The sequence below is a fragment of the Takifugu rubripes genome, chromosome 7, assembly GCF_901000725.2.
Source record: "Takifugu rubripes chromosome 7, fTakRub1.2, whole genome shotgun sequence".
In the NCBI taxonomy this organism is placed as follows: Eukaryota; Metazoa; Chordata; class Actinopteri; order Tetraodontiformes; family Tetraodontidae; genus Takifugu; species Takifugu rubripes.
This window is the reverse complement of record NC_042291.1, coordinates 7,595,958-7,620,036: the sequence shown is the minus strand read 5'-3', so window position 1 is coordinate 7,620,036 and position 24,079 is coordinate 7,595,958. Positions and strand designations below refer to the sequence as shown.

The 24,079-nt window shown below is 48.2% G+C and overlaps 3 protein-coding genes across 6 annotated transcripts; all 3 read left to right on the top strand.

The window, feature by feature from the left end:
* The first annotated feature begins 367 nt into the window (after positions 1 to 367).
* pnisr (PNN-interacting serine/arginine-rich protein) lies at positions 368 to 6,368 on the top strand. 2 transcript variants are annotated; one of them, XM_029839359.1, is made up of 12 exons: positions 368 to 500; positions 1,003 to 1,112; positions 1,202 to 1,408; positions 1,579 to 1,814; positions 2,177 to 2,339; positions 2,458 to 2,648; positions 2,781 to 2,921; positions 3,015 to 3,114; positions 3,686 to 3,739; positions 4,100 to 4,294; positions 4,628 to 5,675; positions 6,026 to 6,368. In XM_029839359.1, exons 2-12 carry the CDS (start codon positions 1,025 to 1,027, stop codon positions 6,057 to 6,059), a joined length of 2,457 nt encoding a protein of 818 aa, XP_029695219.1. In that variant the 5' UTR covers positions 368 to 500; positions 1,003 to 1,024; the 3' UTR covers positions 6,060 to 6,368. The 2 variants fall into 2 exon arrangements, with proteins under 2 accessions (XP_029695219.1, XP_029695217.1); XM_029839357.1 differs by having other exon boundaries at positions 1,202 to 1,441.
* A 373-nt stretch (positions 6,369 to 6,741) lies between these two features.
* On the top strand, positions 6,742 to 10,637 carry coq3 (coenzyme Q3 methyltransferase). The gene is made up of 6 exons (XM_003965891.3): positions 6,742 to 7,009; positions 7,490 to 7,627; positions 8,493 to 8,592; positions 9,310 to 9,558; positions 10,056 to 10,215; positions 10,352 to 10,637. The coding sequence occupies exons 1-6, from the start codon at positions 6,846 to 6,848 to the stop codon at positions 10,534 to 10,536; spliced, it is 996 nt and encodes a 331-aa protein (XP_003965940.1). The 5' UTR covers positions 6,742 to 6,845; the 3' UTR covers positions 10,537 to 10,637.
* Positions 10,638 to 11,276: 639 nt separating this feature from the next.
* On the top strand, positions 11,277 to 23,835 carry faxcb (failed axon connections homolog, metaxin like GST domain containing b). 3 transcript variants are annotated; one of them, XM_011605329.2, is made up of 7 exons: positions 11,277 to 11,552; positions 12,581 to 12,702; positions 13,855 to 13,990; positions 14,075 to 14,271; positions 19,354 to 19,571; positions 20,777 to 20,893; positions 21,289 to 23,835. In XM_011605329.2, the coding sequence occupies exons 1-7, from the start codon at positions 11,523 to 11,525 to the stop codon at positions 21,606 to 21,608; spliced, it is 1,140 nt and encodes a 379-aa protein (XP_011603631.1). In that variant the 5' UTR covers positions 11,277 to 11,522; the 3' UTR covers positions 21,609 to 23,835. The 3 variants fall into 3 exon arrangements, 2 of the variants coding, with proteins under 2 accessions (XP_011603631.1, XP_003965951.1); XR_964659.2 differs by lacking the exon at positions 11,277 to 11,552 and having other exon boundaries at positions 12,225 to 12,702; positions 21,289 to 21,924; positions 22,005 to 23,835; XM_003965902.3 differs by lacking the exon at positions 11,277 to 11,552 and having other exon boundaries at positions 12,225 to 12,702.
* The last annotated feature ends 244 nt before the right edge of the window (positions 23,836 to 24,079 follow it).

Genomic DNA, 24,079 nt, shown 5'->3' with positions numbered 1-24,079 from the left:
GATGGGGTTTTGAAATAGTGACGCTAACACAATAAACACCACATGATGGTGCTGTTTCTCCGATTGAAAGATGCTATTTATTATGTCACAAACGCTGTAATATTTAAGAGAAATTTTAAAAGCTTTATAAAAATGAGTTGAGTGAGGTCAACAAATTGTTATTAAATTAAGATGTGTGCCAATCGACAGCCCTATAAATGTAATCTACCAAAGTGTAGTTTCTGGATAAATCCAGTATGTAAACATAGATACCACAGCGTCGTTATATATATTTACGTTTTTGAGTTAACCATCCACATATGGATATTAAATGGTAAATGTGATTACCTATAGCCTAAAGTTTTTTAAATGATGCATTGTCGTGATCGAAACACAGCATGGAATTGTCCGAGCTGCCTCTGAAGGCACCAGCAGTTCCTGCCTCCACACTTCCGCCGAGCGAGGCTCTGTTGCGGCCATTTTGATTTGAGACCGCAGTGAGGGAAACTGTCTGGTGAAAGGTGGGTATACGGTGAAATCACTGCCCTGAAGACCTCTTCCATGCTGTTCTTTCGCCCTTAAGTGGTTTCTTCTGCATACACGTACTCAGCTGTTCACTCCGCATGAAGGCGGTGCTGATATTATACGTTTTAAATGACCGTTGCTAGCATTGGCGTCTGTTAGCCTGACCGAGCTCATTTAGCCCGCAAATAATCGGAGGCAGCTTTAGAGTTTTGGGTTTCAGTTGCTCCAAATTTTTTTCCGTAACATTCTTTAGCAGTGACATAACCCACAGTGTTGATCGTTTGTTTATCCAGTTAGTGTACAAATTGAAACTGGGAATAGACCACCCTTTACCGCACAGCTAGGATAATATGCAGCCATGAAAGCATTCAATGAATCCGATGCTTGTTTTTCTGTTTCTTAGGCCACATGTGGTGCTATCACTAGTGAACACGTTGTGTTGACGGCTGACTGACCGTGCAGATTAAAATTTAATGCCCGGTGACCTTTGTGTTTCAGAATTAAAATTGTGAGTAGAGAGATGTGGGACCAGGGAGGACAGCCTTGGCCACAATGGCCGCTGAGCCAGCAGCAGTGGATGCAATCTTTCCAGCACCAGCAAGATCCAGGTAAGTAAATGAATTATATGCACCATGAAATTGCCTTTCCTCCAAATTAATATGGTGCCGTGTGGGTGTTTTTCCTGAACCATTTTCAGGCCAAGTGGATTGGGCTGCCCTGGCACAGGCATGGATAGCTCAAAAGGAGTCCACAGGAGCAGAACAGCAGCCCCCTGTTCAGCCCCCTGTTCAGCCTCCTGTTCAACCCCCTATTCAGCCCCCTATTCAACCCCCTATTCAGCCCAATGGCCAGGATATCCCAGGACTTGAGCCCGCCGGACAGACCAACCACAGCACCTTCCAGGGTGAACCATCATTTGGCAGAGTGTGGCAGCCGGGTATATGTTGATCTGTTTAAACTGTAGCTACTCAATAGTTTTTTTTTCTACTGTGAATAGCTGCACAGAAGGTAGAGTAGACTTCAGTGTAGATACCGCAGAAGTAGAAATAATAATCATTACTCTCTCGATGTTAGAATGGGGAATACATGGTCAGCCGCCACCTCCCCCACCGCCTGACCAGGCTTGGGTTCCTCCAGGGTCTGCACCGATGGATGTGGTGACCCCCAGCGAGGACAGCAACACCCAGGACAGCACGGAGTTCAACTCTGAATCCCGCCACGGGGTTTACCCTCAGAACAGCCATGGGTATGGGGCACAGCCCGACAGCTACGCCATGGCCCCAATGGCCATGAACCAGTTTGATTATCAGGTATGCAGATGCTACAGTAGAAAGTGTTGAAGCATTAAGGTTTTAGTGTGAGGAGCAGTCCATAAAAACTGCCGGGTCCCAGCATGAAGGTGTATCAGTCATTTCTTTCTCGATGCAAAGCAGAAGAAAGGAAAGTGTTGACTTTGAGGATCCAGCATGGTTTGGTATTACATTATAGAATACTTCATTATTTCTATTTTAATTTTTTCTTGGCTTTATAATTAAAGGCATTTTCAAACTGAGTCAATACCGAAGGTCGTCCATCCAAATTTTGCGAAAGGCAGTGGCATCTCCACGCTCGGTGATCAACTTTGATCCATTAAAGCTCTTTTTAATTTTCACCTTGTTCTGATTTTCCACAGCATGGCGCCGCCTCTTCATTTCCACCAGCACCTGCAGGATTCCCAGCCCCGTACTGGCAGGGCCCCCCTCAGAATAGACGAGATGTCAGACCGCCGGGATTTAGAGACCGACCTCGATCTCCAGTTCAGCTCCCTGTTAAGCAAGAGGCTCTGACACCGCTGGGTGAATTTTTAAAATTTTTTACACGTCTGTGTGAAACAATTTTTGTATGCATCGGGTCTTTTACAAACATTCTACAAAGTAGATGCGTGTGGACAACCGGGTTTTTCCTTTGCTGTAGATGCTGTTAAGAGACGCACTCTTCCTGCATGGATCAGGGAGGGGCTTGAAAAGATGGATAGGGAAAAACAGAGGAAGCTGGAGCGTGAGCGAATGGAGAAGGAGCGTGAAAGTATGGTAAAAGATGACCACGTAAAAAATCGGGGTGGTGAGGAAGGTGACGGGCCATATGTACCCCATAAAAGTAAATTTGTAAGTAATCAGTTTCTGGACGCGATGTGCTCGAGTTTGAAATTGTGTCATGCCATCGATCGGGATTGCTAATGTTTTTACAATGGGTGATAATCAGTTAAATCAATGACCTGCTTTCCCCGTCTGGATTAGGACAGCGACGATGAGGACAATAATGACATAGAGGCTGAAGAAAAGCCCACCATCAAGAAGGAATTATCTGGCCGGAGCCCGTCGCCTCCCCTCGAGGACAGCGAACCAGAAATGACTGAAGAGGAAAAAGAGTTCCACCTGGTCTGGATGATTTACCTTCATCTTTTGCATGCGAAACAAAAATTAGTGAGACTGTGTTAAATGAAATGATTTGTTTTCTGTGGTGTCTTATAGATGGTCATGACAAAAACACTTCTGACGGAGATCCTGCTTGAGGTCACCAATGAGGAGATCCTACATGTGGCCAAAGAAGCTCACCGTAAAGCCACACGAGGTCTGCTTTTATCTCTTCCAGTTAACGCACCATCCATGCTTCTCACTGAGACATGTTTATACCTTAAGAGAATACATTGTACCTATACATTGTAGATATTTCTCTTAAGCTCAACCAAGCCCTGTAAAGTCAGGGAGGTGAATGGCACACATGGGAGTGTATCCGTCCATTTTCTGCTAACGCATCAGAGAGAAGAGCAAAGCTTTTCATAAACCATATTTGCAAAACTGGTTTGGTGGTTTATGATATAGAAGTTCCTGCTGAGAGTCTGCATGATCTGAGAGTGTCGGCACTGGCTCTGACCAGCATCCATCTGTAGTTACATGTGACTTCCTCCATTAAAGTGACTGCATTAGTACAGATTGGTTCTTTCCACCCTGCCTGACTGTTTCACTTGGATTGTGTTTGTTAACCTTCTCTTTTTTCTCCTTTTTAATTTTTTTTTCTCTTGTTACCAATGACAGCTCTTGTGACTAGTGCTTTATGTGCGATCCACCTTCTCTAGCGTCTGACTTGCAAAGTGGATGTATGTGTTTTAACATGTTGTTCCTGTTGTTGATGTGAATCAAAGCTCCTGCAAAACAGCTGGCACAGTCAAGTGCACTGGCTTCTCTGACTGGTCTCAGTGAGTATCTTTTTCTGTCGTTGGGGGGAGGGATGGGTGTTAGCAGAACGGCTGGGAGATTGGCTAGTACTGAACAACCCATATACACACCATATTTTAGGATTCCTCTCAAAAATAGGGGTTTAGGTTTGTGCTTAAAAGCATGCTCTGGTATAGAGAGTACCTATAAAATATTTACAATATGTACAAAGACATACATTCTATACATATCCTGTAACATGTACATAATAGTTGTCGATTAAGTGCCTTTCATTGGGACCTTGGGGCAGGAATGAGAGCTTTCAGGAGTGAGGCTTGATTGTGAAAGTGGATCTTACTAATTTTCCCAACACTCAACAACCTTGGGGTCTGTTGTGGCAGGGGGGCTTGGGGACTACGGTTCAGACGAGAGCGAAGATGAGGACGAGCGCAGCGTGCGAGGTTCTGAGTCCTCTGACACCGACGAGGAGGAGCTGCACCATCGTATCCGAGAGAAGCAGGATGCCTTTCGCCGCAAAGAACGAGAGATGTTCCTGTTGCAAGAGAAACAGGCACAAGATGCTTTGCTGGCACGTGGTGAGGCATTTATTTTTCTGTTTTACCCATAAATCATCCGAACCAAATTAATCAAAGGCTGCACCAGTGGTGTACAATCCCAGGCCCTGTGGATCAAAATCCAACTGGGATTTCTAACCTACCAGGTATTTTACTTGGTTTCCCACTTGCCTTGGTGGAAGCCCTTTTTCTGCCTGGTAGGACAGAAATCTGTGTCCCTCAAAGACTGGATTTCAGCAGCCGTGACTTAAACTCTTATAGATCACTAGCATATTACATATAATCTCACCACCTTTTTCTCTTGAGAAGATTGTTTTTTCCTGCTTTAACACTGATTTTTGTTTCTTTCTGCAGAAGAGATGGTAAAGGAAAGGTCAAGTAGAGAAAAGGGGGAACATGATCAGGGTCAGCAAGAGAATTCACATAAACAGGAAGCAAAAGTCAGGGAGGCGGAGCCCTTGGTAGAGAGGCGTAGGTCCCGTAATGAGAAAGATGATGGCGAGGGGAAGCTCCCTGGCAGAGCAAAGGAGCGTTCAGGACGAGGCAGCAGCGACTCGCCGGCAAATGGTCACAGCAGCAGCTCCCGGTCTTCCTCCAGCCACAGCAGCCATCATTCGTCCTCGTCCTCGTCTTCCTCCTCAGCCTCATCCCGCAGCTCTTCTAGGTCATCCAGCCCCAGGCGGAAGAGGAGGCGTAGCCGCTCTTCTTCTTACAAATCTAGGCGTCGGAGCCGCAGCCGCAGCTCCCATAGGCATCGCGGTGAGAAGGTCAGGGACAGGAGGAGGAGCAGCAACGACAGATCAGGACGCCACAAGAAAGAGCGCAGCGATTCCAGGGAGCGCAGAAGCCGCAGGAGTAGATCCAGATCCAGAGGGAGAGATAGGGGGAGAGCCAGGGCCAGAGATAGCCGCAGCAGAGAGAGGAAGAGGAGCCGGGAGGGCAGAGACAGCAGCCGAGGCGGTAAACACAAACAAAAAGCCTCCAGCAAAGACAGGAGGAGGGAGAGGAGTCACAGCCATGAGAAAGACAAGAAAAAGAAGGAGAGGGAGAGGGAAAGGGAAAGGGATGCTGATAAAAAGAAAGATAAAACAAAAACCAAAGAGAAGGAAAAAGGAAGCTCTGTGGGTTCAGAAGAGAACGGTAGAATGAGGAGAAGGAAAGAGAGCGACTCGTGGATGGAGAGCGAGAAATATTCCCGACAGGACAGCAAGTCGAGCAGAAAGGGCTCCGCCAAAGCTAGCAAGAGACGCTCGGACTCTGAATCCAGTAGGTCTTCCTCCCCCGAGGTTAGCAAGGAAAAGAAATCTAAAAAATCCAAACGTAGCCGATCAAGGTCGACGGATAAATCTCACAAGTCTGGTAAGAAGGCAAGCCGCAAACACAAGTCTAAGTCAAGATCAAGGTAGTATTCGTTTTTTTCCCCTCCCTTTTCCTACTGTTTTCTCACTGTTTTTATTGTGATTTCTCTCAAATCTTTTAATCAGTGCTCTGTCGCATTTATTTTTTTAAATGACCGGCTGTTATGAAAGTGCTGCAATCGATGGATTTGATGCTCCTTATCGTGGTTTATTTTTACTTTAGGCACTTGAGTTTAGATGACTTGAGTGACACTGTAGTGCAGGGTAGTTTTATTATAGATGTACTCCACGAGTACTTGGGGACGTGTAGTGATGTTGCATGTTTGTCTTGTAGTTTCTAGGGAAAAGCATGATTGGTGCAGTATTAATTATAATGTTCATGCCTCTTTTTCAGGTCAACTTCCCCCTCCCACCGTAGCAGACGCTGAACCGCACAGTTAATCTCCCACACTGTGCTTTGACGAATTTTAAATTCCATGAGTTGAACAGGCTTGTCTCATTATAGAGGCAGTTGTGTAGGTGAACCTCCCTCATTCTTTTCTTTCTTCTCTGTAAATATGTTCTTTTTAAAGTGTGATTGCAGAACTAGCAAGTTTCATTCTTGTGTCCTCGTACAAAGCTTGAGTCTGTAGACAGTAAAATCTTTAAAATTGTATTATTTTAAAGCATAACAATAACATTTCTTTTCCCTGCAAATCATTATTGTAAGAGATCCAATAAAATTGTTTGTGAATTCGTCTTGTCTCATTTATTATTTCTCAACACAGAATCTTACATTTACAGTGCAAGTAAACTGCCCTCTGCTGGCATCTGGAGGTTCATTCGACAAATTTTGATGGGAAGACCTATATAAAACTTCTCCTATGACCTGCTATTGTGATTTAAAGATTAGCTTTTTTTTGAGAAATTTTGGCTTTTTAAACTCTGTTTAAAAACGTTTTAAAAAGTGTAATCCAAGGCTTCTCTGGAAAGCAATATTTGAGAAAATGGCTGATCAATATTAATTTATGAAACGATGTGAATGTAATTAAAACTAATTGTGGCGTTTAAACCAACAAAGCCTCGATTCGCTGCCGGAACTGATAACTAGGAGGCGTGCATTTCCACCCGAGCTTAATATGTCTGCGCACTCGGTCAAGTGGACGTGTATTGCGGGGAGGTCGGGCAGTTTGCGACGTTTCACGGTGCACGGTGGCTAATCTCGTTACGACGGCATGTTTTCGTGTAAATTCGGCAGACTGATTTCGGGATTATGCATCCCTAAAGCGGCACCAATGTGCGGAATGAGCCCCACCGGGTTCAGTTGGTCGGCGGTGTGTCAACGGAGGACGCTGAGGCTGCAGAGGACCCAAAAGAATCCCGAACCCTGTCACCTCAGGTAGCTGATAAACAACTGGCAAGTTTTGTTGTCATTACATATGTAATTTGTCTCATGACAAATATTTTTAATTTTACTGTACTTTTTTTTTTAGCTGCTAATCGTATTAGCGTAACGCGTTGATCAATGTTACACTCCTAACCCAAGTCCCATTATAGTTCGAATTTTTAAATATACATTAATATATGTATAGGCTCATCACGTATTGAAAACTAACATATTCAATGGTTTTGTCAATTAAAGACTCAATCTAAAAGTCATATATGTATATACATGACTTTAGCCTTTAAAATATTAATAAACTGAAGAGAATCCGGTCCCAAAATATATGAAATAAAATTACACTAGCTACTGTTGTCTGAGCAAAGTTGCACAAATGATGCACTGAGCACCATATTTAAAGGGTAAATCCATGAATTCATCTCTCTTCCGGGTGTTATACTGTCTTGATTTGTCTTTGTGCCTTTTTGCCCGGCTAAGTCTGCGCCAGTCCTCTCATGCCACAGTGGACCCAGATGAAGTGAGGAGGTTCCAGTTACTGTCCAGCAAGTGGTGGGATGAACAGGGAGAATTTGCAGCTCTTCATGCAATGAATGACCTGCGGGTGCCTTTGATAAGGTGCGTTTGACCACTGTAGGCACTTCAAACTTCAGTGCATGTCACTGTAAATGCAGGGATCTAATTGGCAGAGGCGTCAAGCAATAGTGTCAAAAGTTGACCCATAGGAGATCAAACCTTATGTATATTAAAGCTGACAGTCCTACGCACAACAACATTCCTCCAGCCTGCAGCGTTTCAACTGTGCCTGTGTTGCATACGTGCATTTTCGATGTGGCTGTTTTGATTTATAAGATCTGTTGTTGAGGCCCCGCAATCACCCATCCCGCCAGGAATACGGCCCTCCCCTCCCCCCTCTGGGATCGTCGTTGCAACGATGATGGGTGCACGGAGTGACAGCATGACAGTTCCGCCTGCAGTTTATAACTGAGTGGGGCTGATTTGATACAGTCATGCCCCCGGGGTGTGACTAAATGAGAGCAGCACCTACTGTTGCTGCCGTCTTTCTTGGATTCCAACAGTCAGACCTCTAGAAATGAATCCTGGTTTTGAATATAGTGAATATGCTGCTGTTCTATAAATGGAGACATGGTTAATCAAACAACTCACTACTGGAAATTTCAAGAAATTAAGTCAAAAATACTGCAACCTTCAGTGAATTACCCCTGACTTCCAGCCAAATATGTTTTCAAAGTAAATAAGACTAAGTATAGAGTCTTTTGAATTGTAAGCATATATTATTAGCATGAAACAAGCTGCTCAGACTAAGTTGATTTGGTCCATGGCCGAGTCCTTTTTGTGCTTCTGATGCATTGTTTTGTTGTGTTAACGACTGTTGGCATCTACAACACTTACAAGGTTCTGTGCTTGTTGCTAGTTTTGAATATGTGAAAAGACCGATTTGTGATTGATCCTGCCTCTTTAGGGATAATCTGCTGAACATGCACCCCAAAAACCACCCTGGAAGACCTCTGTCAGGGTTGAAAATTCTGGATGTCGGCTGTGGAGGAGGCCTGCTTACAGAGGTGAGCTTGTGGAGAAAGATGCAAAGAAGAAACTGTCCATCCTGCACATTATTTTCTGTCCCCAATAGGTTCAATCTCTATCCGTCACATCATGTTGGGTCTTATCTTTGCTCACTCGGCTGTACAATTCTGTTTTCACTGCATTTTAGTGCTCAGACTTGCACCATAAAGAGACGTGTGCTTCAACCGAAATTGCCCTCCTTCTTTGATTTGACTGGTCTGGGTTTGGTGGATGGGACAGTCGGTCGTTTACTTTGGTTTATGTTTGTTACCACTGATAGCCAGTCAGCCAGGACAGGCCTTCAGCCTCTGCCTTCATTTGAGCCGAGGCCATACCAGCTGCGTGGTGTGATTTGAGCAGACAAAATCAGGTCCCGTTTGGATCTGTCTCTGTCACACAGGTTCAATCACAAAAAAATCCTAAAAGTGCCCCGTTAAGTTTGCCTGTCTCTGGCGTTCCCATCACCCCAACCCCCTGCCTTTCTGATGGGATCAAGGGTGGAAGGATGAAGACCAGCCCCTGGCTAGCTCGCTGACGCTGTATGTGTGTTCAGAGGTGTCCAGAAGATGGCGCAATTTACTCCCAGATGGCGATGCTGCCTTCGTAACATCCCTGAGTTTAACCTTTCAGAGCAGATCACGTGGCATTGAGAGTGCAGTCAGCTTTGAATCCCTTTGTGGAAAATCCAACATTAATATTTCCTTGTCTCCCACAAGCCCCTGGGTCGCCTAGGAGCCAGTGTGTTGGGCATCGATCCTGTAGAAGACAGCATCAGCACAGCCCAGGTTCACGCATCGTATGACCCGGAGCTCCGTGGTCGCCTTCGCTATCAGGCCTGCACGCTAGAAGAGCTCTCGGCAGAGGCGGAGGAGGCGGGCCGTTTCGATGCCCTGGTAGCGTCTGAGGTGGTAGAACATCTGGCAGACCTGGAGACCTTCGCCTTCTGCTGTAACCACATGCTAAAGGTGTGTCCTGGGATCACACATGGTGATCTTGTTACGTTTATGTTCTATAGGATGAGCTTAGCGTGTGTTTTTATCCACGTGATGTGCGTTGAGGCCTGAACAGCTGTACATCAACACTGCTGCCCATAATCTTGTGGGTCAGTGGAGCAGAGAGGAAACGATGTTCATTTAATGCCAACACACCACACACATCTCAACTATGTCCTTCTCTCCTACACAGATCCCTCGCGTCTGTTCCCATCACACCCTTTTCCCCTGTGCTGAGGTCCTTTATCAGATTTTTCCTGCGTTCTCCGTCCTCTCTTATCCCTCCCCGCCTGATATTAAATGCCTTTGCAGCGGTTTAACCTTGTGCCTTGGCGCACTTACTTTCCGTTTCCGCGCACTTAAAGCTCCTAAATCTGTTCTATAAATACCCCGTTGACCCAGGTGATGCCTTGTTATCACGACAGGAAGAGAGTGACGTGTTTTTTCTTTTTTCTTTCCCCTGTGTGCAGCCGGGCGGTTCACTCTTCATCACCACTATTAATAAAACCAACCTGTCCTACGCGCTGGGCATTGTCGTAGCCGAGCAGCTGCTGCGCATTGTTCCCAACGGGACACACGACTGGGAGAAATTCATCAGCCCGGTGGAGCTAGAGCGCCTCCTGGAGTCCAGTAAGGATCCCAAATATTCTAAGAAAGGACCCTTCAGAGCTCTCTGACACCCGTGCTTCCGTTGTCATACAGAATTGAGAGCAAATGTGAGTTTTCTGGTGCTGGTGTCATCCCGCCATCTGTCTCCCTCCCTCAGATGGTTTCTCGGTGCAGACTGTTCAGGGAATGTTGTACAACCCGTTGTCTGGAGCCTGGAGCTGGACCAACAGCACCGCCATCAACTACGCCCTCCGTGCTGTCAAAGTGAGAGATGATGTCCAGCCCGAGCCGACTGATGGCACAGAGGAGGAGGAGAGCCACAGAACAGGCACTCACAGCTGAGTCAGGCGTGCGGCCTCCTCTCTCACACACTCTGGTCCGAGGCATTGGACTCTGGAAGGTTCTGAATAAAAGTGCTTTGTGCTTTTGAAGCTAAATGCTAATCTTTGGTCCGTTTACGCAACGACAGCTGATGTCGCTTCATTTTCAGCACACTGGCATGTACTGATTCTGCCCGTTTATTTGACCGGGGCCCATAATGATAAGACCAGGTTTAACGTCGCTCACTTGAAAGGCTTTTAAAAAATCGCCCACACGTGCAGCGACAAGCTGTCATGCGAAAAATTGGTCTCCTTCTGTGGAAGTATTACATAACAAAATAAGCCTCTGAAGGCTGAGTGTGGCGTCAGTGCTGTGCTGAGAGAGAGATGGTGTTCTGCTAACAAACATCAAGATTTGAAGCCTTTGAAAGGCTCTGAGGAAACTTTATTGATCCACAAGAAATGCAGCAATCAGATTAGTTTCCATGACAGTTACAGTAAATCAATTAGGGTGATTTCGACCTTCATTACAGCGAAAGACAACAGCAATAAATAATTTCATTTTGGATTCTTTTCTTGACTTCCCATTTCTGCTCATTAAAATATGAATAACTTCGTGAACATGTCTGTCAAAACACTTACTTGTACAATAACTATTTTTGATAACATTGTGCTTTTTGGACTTATTACAGACATTAATCACATAACGGAATTATTTGCCTCACGTGTGTTTGCGGTTGACTGTTTTGGCTCTCTTCCTGTAATGCGCGCGCCCTGAAGCCGCGGGAGCATGCGCCGAATTTGCCGTTGCCATGGCTGCAACGGGGACCTTAAGGCGCACCACGGTGCCTCGGATTAAAGCATCAGATCACCCTGACAAGTCGTCAGGTGGATTCGGGTGATCGCTGATGGAAGTTTTTGGCCAGATCTGCTCTTTAGCACGCCGTTTCCGCGCGACCCCTCCCGGCATGCTGCCCTTCCGCTCACCTGGTGGATTTACCTGTCAGCATGCGCGTCCTCACCCACTTTCATGTCAGAGTGAGTTCAGGCTTTATATTGGTTTAATTGGCTAATTTACAACAGAGCATCTCCAACCTTTTGGAGATTTAACGGGTAGATCCGTTAATTTAATCCACAAAGTTCCTACTTTACCCATAGAGACTATTTATAAAAGATAAGGTTTTAAGTTTGCACAAGTTTGTGTGCCCGAAGATGTCACGCTGCAGGTCTTTGCAGAATGTATAAAAATGTTGATACTTTTTTTTATGTATAAAACGTATACACACTTGTCACGTCCTGTCATTAGCCAATAAGCGCCGGGTTCGTCCCCGGCCAGCCTCTGTTTCCTCCGGGCTTCAGGAGGCTCCTCAGGGCGGGGTGACTCGGCCGGGGTGCACAATAGGCCGAGCCAGCTGCGTCAAGTTGTTCCAGATTAGATGTCACGTCACTACCGGATGTGGTGGGAGAAAATCGAAGTATCGAATTACATTTTCATAACAAGACTTTTTTATCACCTTGTGAAGCGTTTGCCTTTGTAATTGTATATTGCCACTAAATACAAGAAACTATATGAATGTTGAATGAGTTACATGCATTTATTCTTTAACTTTTAAAATAGTAACGGTTTAGATTGGTGTTTAAAAATGAGGCATGCTCTTATTCTGTAGATAGATAACCGGAAGTACTGTTTGTAACACGGGGTAGCTTCGTTTTACTCCGCTGAACCCGCAGAGGAGTGTGAAACGGGTGCTGTTGAGCGTCGTGCTGGGGAGGGGGGAGTAAGATGTTTACTCCTTGGGTATTTCTGGATAAATATCATCCTTCTCCCCGACCCCATGCCGTAGACAACCCGCCGGGCGTTTAGATGTAGCCTGAAGGGGGGGCACAGCAGGGAGGACGCTGGGTGGCTCTAACCGTGGGAGGGGAGGATGTACTGGGCCGCCGGCTTTGCCTCTTCCCGGCCGTGTGTGGTTGAACTCGGGCGCAATCACAGCCTGCCTCTGGGGCTGTGCGGTTCCGAGCAGCAGCAGTCTTTGTATGGATACATCATCGCCTTCCCTTTGCAGGACTACGGAGGCATCATGTCGGTTCTGGGTTCCGACTCCTGGTGGAAGAAGACCCTGTACATCACCGGAGGAGCCCTCCTGGCTGCTGCAGCCTATCTCCTGCACGAACTGCTCGCCATCCGGTATGTGTCTGACAATCACGCTGTTTTTATGTCACGTTCTCTGAGGTGGGAGACCTGGATGCCCCCCCCCCCCCCCCCCCCCCCTCTTCCCCGACAATAGAGGATGGGTGTTATCAGGATAAACAAATGAATGGGATCTATGGGAACACTGGTCTCTCGTCAAATCTCGCGGTAGCAGGGACCACTGCTCTTCTGTTTCCCAACACAAGGACACCAACAGGAGGTTGGCGGGGGGGGGGGGCACATAAATTAAGGGAGTCACGCGTCTGATCATGTGCCAGCCGAGCGGCACCTGAGCGCGTCAAACTGCGCCTGTGCGCAACAAGAGCGACATTTCACAGCCCGTAGGTCCAAACCAGCTGCAGACCACGGACACTTCCCCACATTTACATCTGCATCTTACTATAAATGGAACCGGGAGACATTTAATCAGGCGTAATCTCGGTAATCGCGTGCCTGTCAATGGAGGGATTATTTGGGGTTAAAGAAGGCAGCGTTCTGGAGTAAGCGCATCTTGTAACAGTGGCCTGGTAGTCGCCCCCCCCCCCCCTTATTTCTCTGTGTGGCCGTGCGTACTGTGCGAATCACGTGCAGGCAGCTGAGGTCGGAGCCCGCAGCCCGTCCGTGCCATGTGACGTTGCCCCCCCCCCCCCCTTTTCTCTTCAGGGGGGATTTTTAGTAGCGTGTTCCTTCTGACAGAAATAAAGGCACCGTGATGCAGCGGAGACAGTTGTTTTTATAGACTGCACAGTGGGGTTTTTATTATTATTTATTTATTTATTCTTGGGAGGGGGTGTGCAGGACTGCTGCATCCATGAGGATATCAATATGCATCATCAATATGCATCAATGTTACAAGAAAAGCGAAAACCTTAATGCGGGTCCAAAGGTCAACACTGTGACCTTGTAAAGGTCCAGTTGGTGTCACTTTACGTTGTGGTGTGAGATATGAGACGTATGTTTACAGCAGTGGCGTAAAAAAAAATCAATGGGTTTCTGTTCACTCAGAAGTAAATTATTTAGATTGTTGTTGACATGGTTCCCCCAATTATCTTTAATGTACATTAGCCTTTAGCATTTTTGAATCCCAGCGCTAACCTTTTAGGTACCATTATCACATGTTTACTAATGTTGTGGCCTCCATCTGTGTAGGAAAGAGCAGGAGTTGGACTCCAAAGATGCCATCATCCTCCATCAGTTCTCTAGGCCAAAGAACGGCGTTCCCAGCCTCTCTCCCTTCTGCCTGAAAATAGAGACATACCTGCGTATGCTGGATCTGCCCTACCAGGTGATGCAGAGCGTTAAACATGGTGTACGGCTCTGCAGCAACGGACCAGAACCTCTTCTCACATGGAGCTCTTTCCCTTTGCAGAACTACTTTGATGGGAAGCTGTCGCCTCAGGGGAAGATGCCCTGGATCGAGTACAACCACCAGCAGGTCTCCGGCTCCGAGTTCATTGTGGACTTCCTGGAGGAGAAGCTGGGAGTCAACCTGAACCTGAACCTCACACCCCAGGAGACAGCGGTGTCCCGGGCCGTCACCAAAATGGTGGAGGAACACCTCTACTGGTAGGTTTATTTCTGCTCCTCTCCAGTCGTGTGGCTGTTTACTGGTTTCTTTTGTCTTTTGTTGGTGAATTTAAAGGCAAATCATTTTTATGAATCGACTCAAAGCTGATTTTATAGTCAAAATAGATCTATGTTGGTCAGAGCAGAGTCAGCGGAGGCCGCACACGTTTGTTGTTTATTCTTCCATCTGCAGGCCGACTCTGTCCTCACCAGCTTGTTGGAATTGTGGTGACTCAGTCTAGTTCAGCTGCATGTGGAACACAACACTGCTGCTGCTCCGAGTGTTTTCCATCACTTAATAGCTCACTTCATATTCCATTGGGAATTCCTAAACGCACAAATGCACTGTAGTCTCCTCTCCTCTCCTCTCCTCTCCTCTCCTCTCCTCTCCTCTCCTCTCCTCTCTTCTCCTCTCCTCTCCCCCCTCCTCTCCTCTCCTCTCCTCTCCTCTCCTCTCCTCTCCTCTCCTCTCCTCTCCTCTCCTCTCCTCTCTTCTCCTCTCCTCTCCCCCCTCCTCTCCTCTCCTCTCCTCTCTTCTCCTCTCCTCTTCCCTCCCCTTTTCTCTTCTCCTCTCCTCTCCTCCCCTCTCCTCTCTTCTCCTCTCCTCTCCTCTCCCCCCTCCTCTCCTCTCCTCTCCTCTCCTCTCCTCTCCTCTCCTCTCCTCTCCTCTCTTCTCCTCTCCTCTCCTCTCCTCTCCTCTCCTCTCCTCTCCTCTCCTCTCCTCTCCTCTCCTCTCCTCTCTTCTCCTCTCCTCTCCCCCCTCCTCTCCTCTCCTCTCCTCTCTTCTCCTCTCCTCTTCCCTCCCCTTTTCTCTTCTCCTCTCCTCTCTTCTCTTCTCTTCTCCTCTCCTCTCCTCTCCTCTCCTTTCCCCTCCTCTTCTCTCCCCTTTTCTCTTCTCCTCTCCTCTCCTCCTTTCCCCTCTTCTCCTCTCCCCTCCTCTTCTCTCCCCTTTTCTCTTCTCCTCTCCTCCTTTCCTCTCCTCCCCTCCTCTCCTCTCCTCCTTTCCTCTCCTCTCCTCTCCCCTTTTCTCTTCTCCTCTCCTCTCTTCTCTCCCCTCCCCTCCTCTCCTCCTTTCTTCTCCTCTCCTCTCCTCTCCTCTCCACTCCCCTCCTCTTCTCTCCCCTCTTCTCCTCCCCTCTCCTCTCCACTCCTCTCCTCTTCTCTCCCCTCCTCTCCTCTCCTCTCCTCTCCCCTCTTCTCTCCTCTCCTCTCCCCTCTTCTCCTCCCCTCTCCTCTCCTCTCCTCTCCTCTCTTCTCCTCTCCTCTCCCCTCCTCTTCTCTCCCCTTTTCTCCTCTCCTCTCCCCTCCTCTCCTCCTCCTCTCCTCTCCCCTCCCCTCCCCTCTTCTCTCCCCTCTTCTCCTCTCCTCTCCTCTCCTCTCCTCTCCTCCCCTCTTCTCTCCCCTCCTCCCCTCTCCTCTCCTCTCCTCTCCTCTCCTCCCCTCTTCTCTCCCCTCCTCCCCTCTCCTCTCCTCTCCTCCCCTCTCCTCTCCCCTCCTCTCCCTTCCTCTCCTCTCCTCTCCCTTTTTCTCTTCTCCTCTCCTCCTTTCCTCTCCTCCCCTCCTCTCCTCTCCTCCTTTCCTCTCCTCTCCTCTCCTCTCCCCTTTTCTCTTCTCCTCTCCTCTCTTCTCTCCCCTCCCCTCCTCTCCTCCTTTCTTCTCCTCTCCTCTCCTCTCCCCTCCTCTCCTCCCCTCTCCTCTCCTCTCCACTCCTCTCCTCTTCTCTCCCCTCCTCTCCTCTCCTCTCCCCTCTCCTCTCCTCTCCCCTCCTCTCTTCTCCTCTCCACTCCCCTCCTCTTCTCTCCCCTCCTCTCCTCCCCTCTCCTCTCCTCTCCTCTCTTCTCCTCTCCTCTCCCCTCCTCTTCTCTCCCCTTTTCTCCTCTCCTCTCCCCTCCTCTCCTCCTCCTCTCCTCTCCCCTCCCCTCTTCTCTCCCCTCTTCTCCTCTCCTCTCCTCTCCTCCCCTCTTCTCTCCCCTCCTCCCCTCTCCTCTCCTCTCCTCTCCTCCCCTCTTCTCTCCCCTCCTCCCCTCTCCTCTCCTCTCCTCCCCTCTCCTCTCCTCTCCTCTCCCTTTTTCTCTTCTCCTCTCCTCTCTTCTCTCCTCTCCACTCCCCTCCTCTTCTCTCCCCTCCTCTCCTCTCCTCTCTTCTCCTCTCCTCTCCTCTCCTCTCTTCTCCTCTCCTCTCCCCTCCTCTTCTCTCCCCTTTTCTCCTCTCCTCCTCCTCTCCTCTCCCCTCCCCTCCCCTCTTCTCTCCCCTCTTCTCCTCTTCTCTTCTCTCCCCTCCTCTCCTCTCCCCTCCCCTCTCCTCTCCTCTCCCCTCCCTCCCCTCTCCTCTCCTCTCTGCTCCTCTCCTCTCCTCTCTGCTCCTCTCCTCCCCTCTCCGCTCCTCTCCTCTCCCCTCCTCTCCTCTCCTCCCCCTCCTCTCCTCTCCTCTCTCCTCTCTCCTCTCCTCTCCTCTCCTCTCCTCTCTTCTCTTCTCTTCTCCTCTCCTCTCCTCTCCCCTCCTCTTCTCTCCCCTTTTCTCCTCTCCCCTCCCCTCCCCTCTTCTCTCCCCTCTTCTCCTCTTCTCTCCCCTCTTCTCCTCTCCTCTCCTCTCCTCTCTCCTCCCCTCCCCTCCCCTCTTCTCTCCCCTCCTCCCCTCTCCTCTCCTCTCTGCTCCTCTCTGCTCCTCTCCTCTCCTCTCTGCTCCTCTCCTCTCCTCTCTGCTCCTCTCCTCTCCTCTCCTCCCCTCTCCGCTCCTCCCCCTCCTCTCCTCTCCCCTCCTCTCCTCCCCCTCCTCTCCTCTCCCCTCTCCTCTCCTCTCTCCTCTCCTCTCCTCTCCTCCCCTCTCCGCTCCTCCCCCTCCTCTCCTCTCCTCTCCCCTCCTCTCCTCCCCCTCCCCTCCTCTCCTCTCCTCTCCCCTCTCCTCTCCTCTCCTCTCTCCTCTCCTCTCCTCTCCTCTCCTCTCCCCTCTCCCCTCTCCTCCCCTCCCCTCCCCTCTCCTCTCCCCTCCTCTCCTCCCCCCTCTCCCCTCTCCTCCCCTCCCCTCCCCTCTCCTCTCCTCTCCTCTCCTCTCCTCTCCTCTCCTCTCCTCTCCTCTCCTCTCCTCTCTTCTCTTCTCTTCTCCTCTCCTCTCCCCTCCTCTTCTCTCCCCTTTTCTCCTCTCCTCCTCCTCTCCCCTCCCCTCCCCTCTTCTCTCCCCTCTTCTCCTCTTCTCTCCCCTCTTCTCCTCTCCTCTCCTCTCCTCTCTCCTCCCCTCCCCTCCCCTCTTCTCTCCCCTCCTCCCCTCTCCTCTCCTCTCTGCTCCTCTCTGCTCCTCTCCTCTCCTCTCCTCTCTGCTCCTCTCCTCTCCTCTCTGCTCCTCTCCTCTCCTCTCCTCCCCTCTCCGCTCCTCCCCCTCCTCTCCTCTCCCCTCCCTCCTCTCCTCCCCCTCCTCTCCTCCCCCCTCCTCTCCTCTCCTCTCCTCTCTGCTCCTCTCTGCTCCTCTCCTCTCCTCTCTGCTCCTCTCCCCTCCTCTCCTCCCCCTCCTCTCCTCCCCCTCCTCTCCTCTCCTCCCCTCCCCTCTCCTCTCCTCTCCTCTCCTCTCCTCTCCTCACACACTATAGGCCACGTTTAGACATGGATTGAATTATTGATGTCAGGCGAAGGGCACTGTGGCAGCATGGCGGCAGCAGATGATGGAGAGGTCGTGCGCTCTGGGCTTCTGCCTGAGGCTGCGATGACCCTGGTCAGACAGGAAGAAGGCTCGGCCAGTTGATAGGTGCATTTCCTCTGCAGGGGAGTTTTGTTTGCAGCGTAATCCTTGTGGCACGGTTTCAACCGTGACATCAGCTGGGTGAGGAACGAGGTAAACATAGAAGGAGCTGAGGGGCTAGCGGTGCTTCTGGTTTGTGTTTTTGTGCGTATGGCGGTGGTGGATGTTATGAATGAGGCGAGAAGGTGTCGTGAGGAAGAACTTGTGAGAGCTGAAAGATCTAGAGAAGAAACGATGCATTGGCGTGCGTTGGGCCTAAGTACCTGTTAGCCTTGTAAATGGCTCGTCGGGACGTTCCTTTAGTGGAGACATGCACCAATGGCTCCGGCCCCACACAATTACCCCGCAGTTCCTGCAGCGGAGACGTGTCTAATGACTTTTAAACGTGCCGCTTCCTCCCTGATGTTGGTTAGCTTGATGATACACTTTGTTCACCACGTCGGAGAAACAACCTCCCTGAATCCTTCCTTTCGATGCAGCAGACCGTGTAACAGGAAGTAGCATATGGACTCTGAGCAGTCACCACTCCCACTAATATACTGGGGGTAATATATTAGGTAATACAGGCCAGATTAAATTCAATTTATATAGAGCAGCCAATCATCCAGGAGACAGAAGATCCTTTGCAGCCGTATCGCTGCTCTGGAGGCCACCATCACCTGGAGCATGTCGAGAGGGCTTTTAGAGAGACGGAGGGAGAATTTTTAGTTTTCAAGGACGCAGTGTGAGCAAGTTCAAGTGTGTTGGGTTACAGCCGCTTAATCTTGTTAGCGTCTATGGCACAAGCAGCTTCCCTGCACAGAAATAATAACGCGCCAGATCCGACAGCTTCGACAGTGAGTTTGAAACATCACAGCGAGAGTTTTTAAAGAAGCGAACGCAGATGAAACGGGCGCTCGCTGCTCTCCTCGAATCGGTCGATCACGGTCACAAACGAAGCGGGGTTTGACTGAGGTCTGGTCGCACACTGAGAGGGATTTATCTGTGCCGCTGCTGGGAGACAAATCTCTGCTTGATACCTGGACCCTGCTGCAGTCACAGAGCACTTCTGTTTAGCCGCTTTTAATCCAAATCTGCAGAGGAATTTCTCTTTTTTTTGTTTCGTTTGTGCAAGAGAATAGGTGGCGTAGGTAACAGCAGCCTGACAGTCTGAGGGAGAGAACAGCGGATAAGCAGCTTCCAGTCGTCCTATTGATCGGGAGAATTGGAATTAGCAACAGACACAAATAAATGTTGGCCCAATAAAGCCGCATAATCAGATTTATGAACCCTTCGGTTTTCAGTCTCCTCATTGTGCTTTTCAAATTAGTTTGCAAGCAGACCCACTTCTTCCTTCCATTTGTGCTCTGGCAGGACAATAGCCTACTGCCAGTGGGTGGACAACCTGGAGGAAACCCAGAAACTGCTGGCCATGACCGGACCCATGAGCGACACGCTGAAGTGGCTGCTGAGCCACCTGAACGGCAGCATGGTGAGGAGGGAGATGTACGGCCACGGCATCGGACGCTTCTCCAGGGAGGAGGTCTACGCACTGATGGAGAAGGACATGAGGACCCTGGCCACCCTGCTGGGTAGGTGGAAGGCCGAGGATGTGCCGGACGGCACCCGCAGACGTCATAAACCTGTCAGTGCGTCCACTGTTACAGAAATATGAGATTTAGATGGAGCTACAATGAACACTACTGTACATACAGCATCAGCTTCTAATGTACCTCATTTAAGCATTTTAGGGGATAATTGACATCATGTTGCTCAAATAAATCTTAAATGTCTAAAATTAGTCACGTTATTGGTCATTGCTGCATCTTACAACGTCTCCAACCCTTTTTTTGATGGATGTATATTACATTAGGGCTCATGTTATGAGCTGTAATAAGTGATTACTTAACTTTCTTACGCCATTTAAAAATTGCAGGCTTGTTCTTTTAAGATAATAAAATCAGATGTATTTAAAGATGCAAATCTCCAAGAGCCCAAGTTTGGTCTGTCTTGGACTCTAACTTGCTTTGTACAGCAAAGGACAAACTGCACCTGTTTTTAATGCTGGAGTCAGCAGGTGTTGAACAGGCTTTAAAAGAGAGAAAAACATAAACACAATACAGGAATTTACCAGAAGTAAACAAATACTGCTACTACGGAGAAGTAAATTATGCAAACAAAAGAATCCTCATAATTTAATAAAGGTTTCAGATTCATTTTAGAAATTCTAGAGTTCAAGTTTAGATGCTATGAAAAAGCATCACTTAAGCATCACTAAGCTATTTCCACATGTTGATGAGTTCTAGGTGAGCGGAATGGATCCAAGGAAGGTTCTGGAATAGAGCCAGAGAAATATGGTCTCAGGTGGAAACATCAAGCAGATACCGGAGAGAAAAAGCTATTTGAATTGATCCGTTTGTGCCATTTAGCCGGACGCACTCGTAAAATAGAAATTCATACCCCCGGTTTGGAAGCATCGGTGCACTTTACCAGCAAGCGCCTTCTCTGTTAATGTTTTGGTCTTCCAGGAGAGAGTCTGAAGTCTGCTGCTGTTGGCTGCAGCAGCTTCGCCATGAAGTGAAAATGAAATGAAAGTGTATATAGTTCCTAAAGGGAAACAGAAGGAAAAGATCACATTTCTCACCACACAGGCTTCTCTTCCCATCTGCTTCATTATCATGGTTTCAGAAGGAAAACATTGACTTAAGCACTGGACTTCGGGAAGAACAAAAGCAAATTGAATGAATAATTAGTTTAATTTTTTTTGTCATCTCTTTCTTTTTCCTCTGTCCTGCAGGAGATAAAAAATACTTCATGGGTTCCAAGATTTCAACATTGGACGCGACGGTGTTTGGGCATTTAGCCCAGGCGATGTGGACCCTACCTGGTACACGACCAGAGCAGCTGATCAAAGGTGAGCTGGTCTCCGAACAACTGCTGATCTCGCTGTAATTCGACTCTTCCCCCGACGCACCTTTGGCCGCCTTTGCCTGATTTATCCACTAGATGGCAGCAACGGTCCACAGCTGCAGCGGCGCTGCTGCGCTTTGATTGTCGCGTTCACATCTCGCACAAAGAAGAAAACACTCGAGATGCTTATCTTTTAGAAAGCCACGGTTTGTCATGTTACAAATGAACGTTCTGTGGTGTCAGTTTTGATTTGGGTTATTATGAGGAGCGACTGATAGTGATAATGAGGGATAACACAAAATTTGTCTCACGGATTGGCTCAGATGTGATTCCTCGCTCTCTATCAGACATCTGAAATGATCTGAAAGGCTCGTTCACATCAACGTGCTTTCTCTGCAGGAGAGCTGATCAACCTGGCGATGTTCTGTGAGCGGATACGGAGGCGGTTCTGGCCTGAGTGGTTTGTAGACGTGGAGGATCTCTACTGTGATGGAGGCAGCGAGAGCAGCAGGGGCAGTTCCCCAGAAGGCCTGCTGGACTTTGGCCTCTTCTCCAGGACTGACACGTTCGACGACAGTGATGCCAGCAGTCACCTGACGGCAAACACGCACACAAACTGCCCCGACTCCGACCATTCGCTCTTTGACTCGGACGTGGGCACAGGCTCTGACAACGATGCCCCGCTTAAAGAGGACCAGATGCCGGAGCTGGAGGTTTGACCCGAGAATGCCCACCACGGGCTGACCCCGACAGGATGGTGCAAGAGTCAGAACATTTCAGTTCCTCCATCCTCTCCTCCGAATGATCCCCCAGACCGGGCATCGCTATGCAGAGCGTGCAAACTGAACCTGGTCCACGCACCTGCACGGTTCGTGTTCTCCCGTAACATCAGGACTGTCACGGTGGCAGCTTCTCTTTGCCTTACTCGTCTCACCCCAAGATGCAAACGCAGGTGTTGTGTGAGGTGAGCACAGAGGGAACATCTCATCTTCTGAAAAGCGCGAAGATTACAGGAGAGCGCCGCAGACAAGACAGGTGGCACTTCACTTGCTATGAAACGATGCAACTAATCACCACTCCGCCGCGTGTCTTAACGCACAAACTTCCTTGAACAGGTGGAGATTGATCATGTGGCTAAAAGGAACAGCTGCTGCATCTCCGCTGTTAACCACCCGTGTGCTGGATATGAAACATCGATGCCCTCGTGTCATTTCCTTTTTGTCGGAGAATCCTCATCAAAACACGATGACATCGTCGGACCGCAACCTTAGATGTCCTTGTAGTCCTAGAGAAAATCCGATGATCAGATCTGTGCCTGTTTCATTTGATGCTTATCATCTGTTCTATGCCTGTGTAGTCAAGTCTGAGGCTGTTGGTGGTGAATTGGGAGCTTCCAGTCAATTTTATCGTCCGTTGCATACTGTGACCGCTAGGTGGAGCCATATTCCAGTCACAGGTCTCCTTTATTGCCATTCTGCCCGGATGCCCTGCCCCAATCATGCAGTTAAACACCTCTCCTTCATTTCTAAACATCAACATGATTGCCGTTCAGCTTATCACTGTGTGTAGGTGTGAGGTGTGTGCGCATGCATACGTACAATAACAAAATCAGCCTTAGTTCCCCCCAGGCGGCAGAGGAGCCTGTTGTTAAATCGTTTCTTTTTAGTGCCACTTTGTTTTGGTTCTGTATGTCAGATATATTTATATATATTATTAATCTTTGTTTCCATGTTGTTCTCAAAGAGAGAAGTTATTTTTGCACTAGTGGAAATTTATTTTCACCTTATTTCAAAGAGAGTGTTGATCTATGGAGGCAGACAGCAATAGAAGCCAAATGAATGGGAAGTGTGTGTGTGTGTGTGTGTGTGTGTGTGTGTGTGTGTGTGTGTGTGTGTGAGAAGCAAAACTGTAAAATACCAAATTATAGTTAGTAAATCCTTCTGTGTGAAATTGAGCCGATTGTCTCGGCGAACGTCATATCTGTCAAATTATGCACGGTGGACACGCTTGTAGTTGGTAATTTGATGGTCAAGATTGGGAGGAATAACGAATGGATGAGAGTAGATTAGGAGTCAGTCCAGTCCTTTTAAATTCAGTAATAATAAACCACACTGGCAGAGGCGAACAAGGATTTCTGCCTAAATACGCTAAATGGAGATGAAATTTTGCTCTGGGTTCTCGCTATATTAAAAAAAAAACATTAATTTGTTGAATATTCACAACATCTCCTTGATGAAGTCCAGTCATTGGCCTGAAGTAAGATGAATGAGGTGTCTCAACTTGCTTAGAATGGTAGGACGTAAAATTGGAGCTTTGCTATCTTTCAGGGTAAAATTTCACAGCCAGCATTTATTTCTGCTTATACTTACCCACAATCCTCTGCAGGTGATAAGGCAAGAGGATCGAGGCAAGGTACCATATTGGATGAGTTTGCCCATATTTATTATATTTGGCCAGAAGTATCCGGTGGAGATGACCCAACAACCCAAACCAAAGTGTACTGTAGGATCATCTGTATATTGACATAATCATTGAGATGATTATGTGGTTTTTCCCATTTTTTTCCCCTTCCAGTCTAAGTGCAGGGAACCTTGAAATGAGAACCCAAGACCAGAAGATGAGCTTATCACCGGGGCCCTGGATTCTAATCTGTTCCAGCGTGTCATCCCAGGGCTCAAACCCTGACTCTCCGCAGCAGCCATTCGGGTGCTTTACGCTCGCTGCGTCCGAGCTGGGCGTCTCACACGGTCGGACTGATTTAATCAAGCCATATTTAAACTCTACGTCCTGTTATTGGAACCATGTCATTGCATTACTGCCGGGGTAATGTAAATATCGGGTGTATGATACTGTAAAAGCTCACTGACTGACGAAACTACCTGTGGCTCTGCAGTTATAGAGCAGATGGTTTCAATAAATAAAAAAAATAGCTGTGACAATTTTAAACCGGCTGTTGTTGCAAATTAATGCACACTTTAGCACACCTCGAACTGTGTTACCAGTGCCAAATGGGGAATTTTATTCTTTACACATAAGAGAATCTGATACCAAATGCAAATAAATGAGCAATGTAACTACAAAGAAGCCTCTAAACTATAAAAAAAAGCCTTATACATGATGGCGTCACAGTTTAATAAGATGAAACTTGTATTCATACATATTTGGATATTATATCTATATGGGTCCCTCC

Excerpts from the sequence above, each read along its gene's own strand:
- pnisr (XM_029839357.1), top strand. The coding sequence starts at position 1,025 with ATGTGGGACCAGGGAGGACAGCCTTGGCCACAATGGCCGCTGAGCCAG. Across the intron at positions 1,113-1,201 it reads CCAGCACCAGCAAGATCCAG|GCCAAGTGGATTGGGCTGCC; the intron begins GTAAGTAAATGA and ends AACCATTTTCAG. Across the intron at positions 2,340-2,457 it reads AGAGGCTCTGACACCGCTGG|ATGCTGTTAAGAGACGCACT; the intron begins GTGAATTTTTAA and ends CCTTTGCTGTAG.
- coq3 (XM_003965891.3), top strand. The coding sequence starts at position 6,846 with ATGTTTTCGTGTAAATTCGGCAGACTGATTTCGGGATTATGCATCCCT. Across the intron at positions 8,593-9,309 it reads GAGGAGGCCTGCTTACAGAG|CCCCTGGGTCGCCTAGGAGC; the intron begins GTGAGCTTGTGG and ends GTCTCCCACAAG. Across the intron at positions 10,216-10,351 it reads AGAGCGCCTCCTGGAGTCCA|ATGGTTTCTCGGTGCAGACT; the intron begins GTAAGGATCCCA and ends TCCCTCCCTCAG.
- faxcb (XM_003965902.3), top strand. The coding sequence starts at position 12,443 with ATGTACTGGGCCGCCGGCTTTGCCTCTTCCCGGCCGTGTGTGGTTGAA. Across the intron at positions 13,991-14,074 it reads TGCTGGATCTGCCCTACCAG|AACTACTTTGATGGGAAGCT; the intron begins GTGATGCAGAGC and ends TTCCCTTTGCAG. Across the intron at positions 14,272-19,353 it reads GTGGAGGAACACCTCTACTG|GACAATAGCCTACTGCCAGT; the intron begins GTAGGTTTATTT and ends GTGCTCTGGCAG.